The sequence below is a fragment of the Liolophura sinensis genome, chromosome 1 (assembly GCF_032854445.1).
Source record: "Liolophura sinensis isolate JHLJ2023 chromosome 1, CUHK_Ljap_v2, whole genome shotgun sequence".
Classification (NCBI taxonomy): Eukaryota; Metazoa; Mollusca; class Polyplacophora; order Chitonida; family Chitonidae; genus Liolophura; species Liolophura sinensis.
In genome coordinates, this window is record NC_088295.1 from 59649889 (window position 1) to 59651424 (window position 1536).

The window sequence follows — 1536 nt, forward strand, 5'->3', positions numbered from 1 at the left end:
ACAGAGTAATATTTCCCAAAATTGGTTTTAATTACACCTTTTAGATTGGTGTAAAGCATTTTCAGGAAATAAAAGGGACATATCTTTCCTATGTTTTCATGGTAGGTAGAAAGCAAATAGTAACAAAAATACTAAACTTCCTATCCAGTTGTTGGTATATTTCACATACAGTGAGTCTGACGACTCTCGTCCGTGATGTAATTAAATCGAAAAGGAACTTTGCTGCTTCCGGGCACATGTTGTTTTTTAGCCGCGCTTATGTGGCCATAGTATTTCACTCCCTAGGGTTAAGTTACCCCAAGCCGCCTTTCAAATCTTATCCTTATATGCAAAACAGGGAAGAAGACCTCATGATGGTTTGAATGAAGTAAAACAGCTAATCCGATAATCTCTTGAGTCCAATAAATAGATCCTCGGTTCTGTAAATCCGGAACAGAGAGTGCAAAAGCCTGACCAGAACACAAGTCATCACATCCAAAACCGACCACAAGTCATGGACAACGTTCCGAAATATAACCTGTTTGGACAAACTAGCCCGGTAGACTTCACCGCCATATTTGGATCGGCTAGAACGGATCGATTACAGAAACCAGTGACGTCATCTGTCTCCGGACAACCACGAGCTATCGTCGGCTCATCCAGTTTCTTCAGTCCAATGTACCAACCTCCTGCCAGTGTTTGGCAAAACCTAGTAGATGACATCTCCTCGTCTCGCCAGTCGGAGTACACGAGTCCCCCAAGAATGAACCGTCATGGTGCGGGTTCGACACCAGCTCCCGTCACTTTTCCCCAGACACGGTATAACGCTTCACTGCCAGGAACGTCCACACCGACACCTCATGACCAGTCTCCCAGCCTAACAGGAACGCCCTCCAGAAGATCTACTCTATCGTCTCCACCAGTCAAGTTTCCTCACGCCACCATATCCGTTTGTGTTTTCTGCAAGACGAACGGCGAACGTCTTTCCCAGTACGGCTCTCATGTGCTGAAGGATTCTAGCGGAAGAGTTACCTGCCCTGTTTTGAGGCGTTACAAATGTCCGATATGTGGCGCTTCAGGGGATGCGGCACATACCGTCAAGTATTGTCCGCTCAACACACAAACTCTCTGAGGTGAGAACGACAATATAAACTTATGTAAACTACAATTTATTCTGTTTGTATACTCGATACTGTAAATCCGGAAAATCAAACCATTGTCGTTATATAGGTATGAAATGATTGATGGAAAATCATATTGGCCCCTTGAATATAGGCCTAATGTGTATTAAAATTTACTTACCTTTTGTTTGTTTTCAGATACCTTCCAACCTTTGAACATCAACACCAGTGCTCCATATTAACATCACCTGATGTCAAGATGTCTTGACCTTTGATCTTTGACCTTCTACTTTGTTTTTGTATATATCATAGCTTTATATGTTAATATAGACATATGTTATATGCGCTTGTTATGAAGATATTGTGCCTTTGTAATCCGTAAGGCTTGCTTTTGCATGCAATAGTATACAAGCATGATATTTTTTTTACCAGATAG

At 42.1% G+C, this 1536-nt stretch overlaps 1 protein-coding gene across 1 annotated transcript; it reads left to right on the plus strand.

Moving 5' to 3' along the window:
• Positions 1 to 493: 493 nt before the first annotated feature.
• Positions 494 to 1111, plus strand: LOC135462790 (nanos homolog 1-like). The gene has a single exon (XM_064740053.1). It carries the CDS (start codon positions 494 to 496, stop codon positions 1109 to 1111), a length of 618 nt encoding a protein of 205 aa, XP_064596123.1.
• The last annotated feature ends 425 nt before the right edge of the window (positions 1112 to 1536 follow it).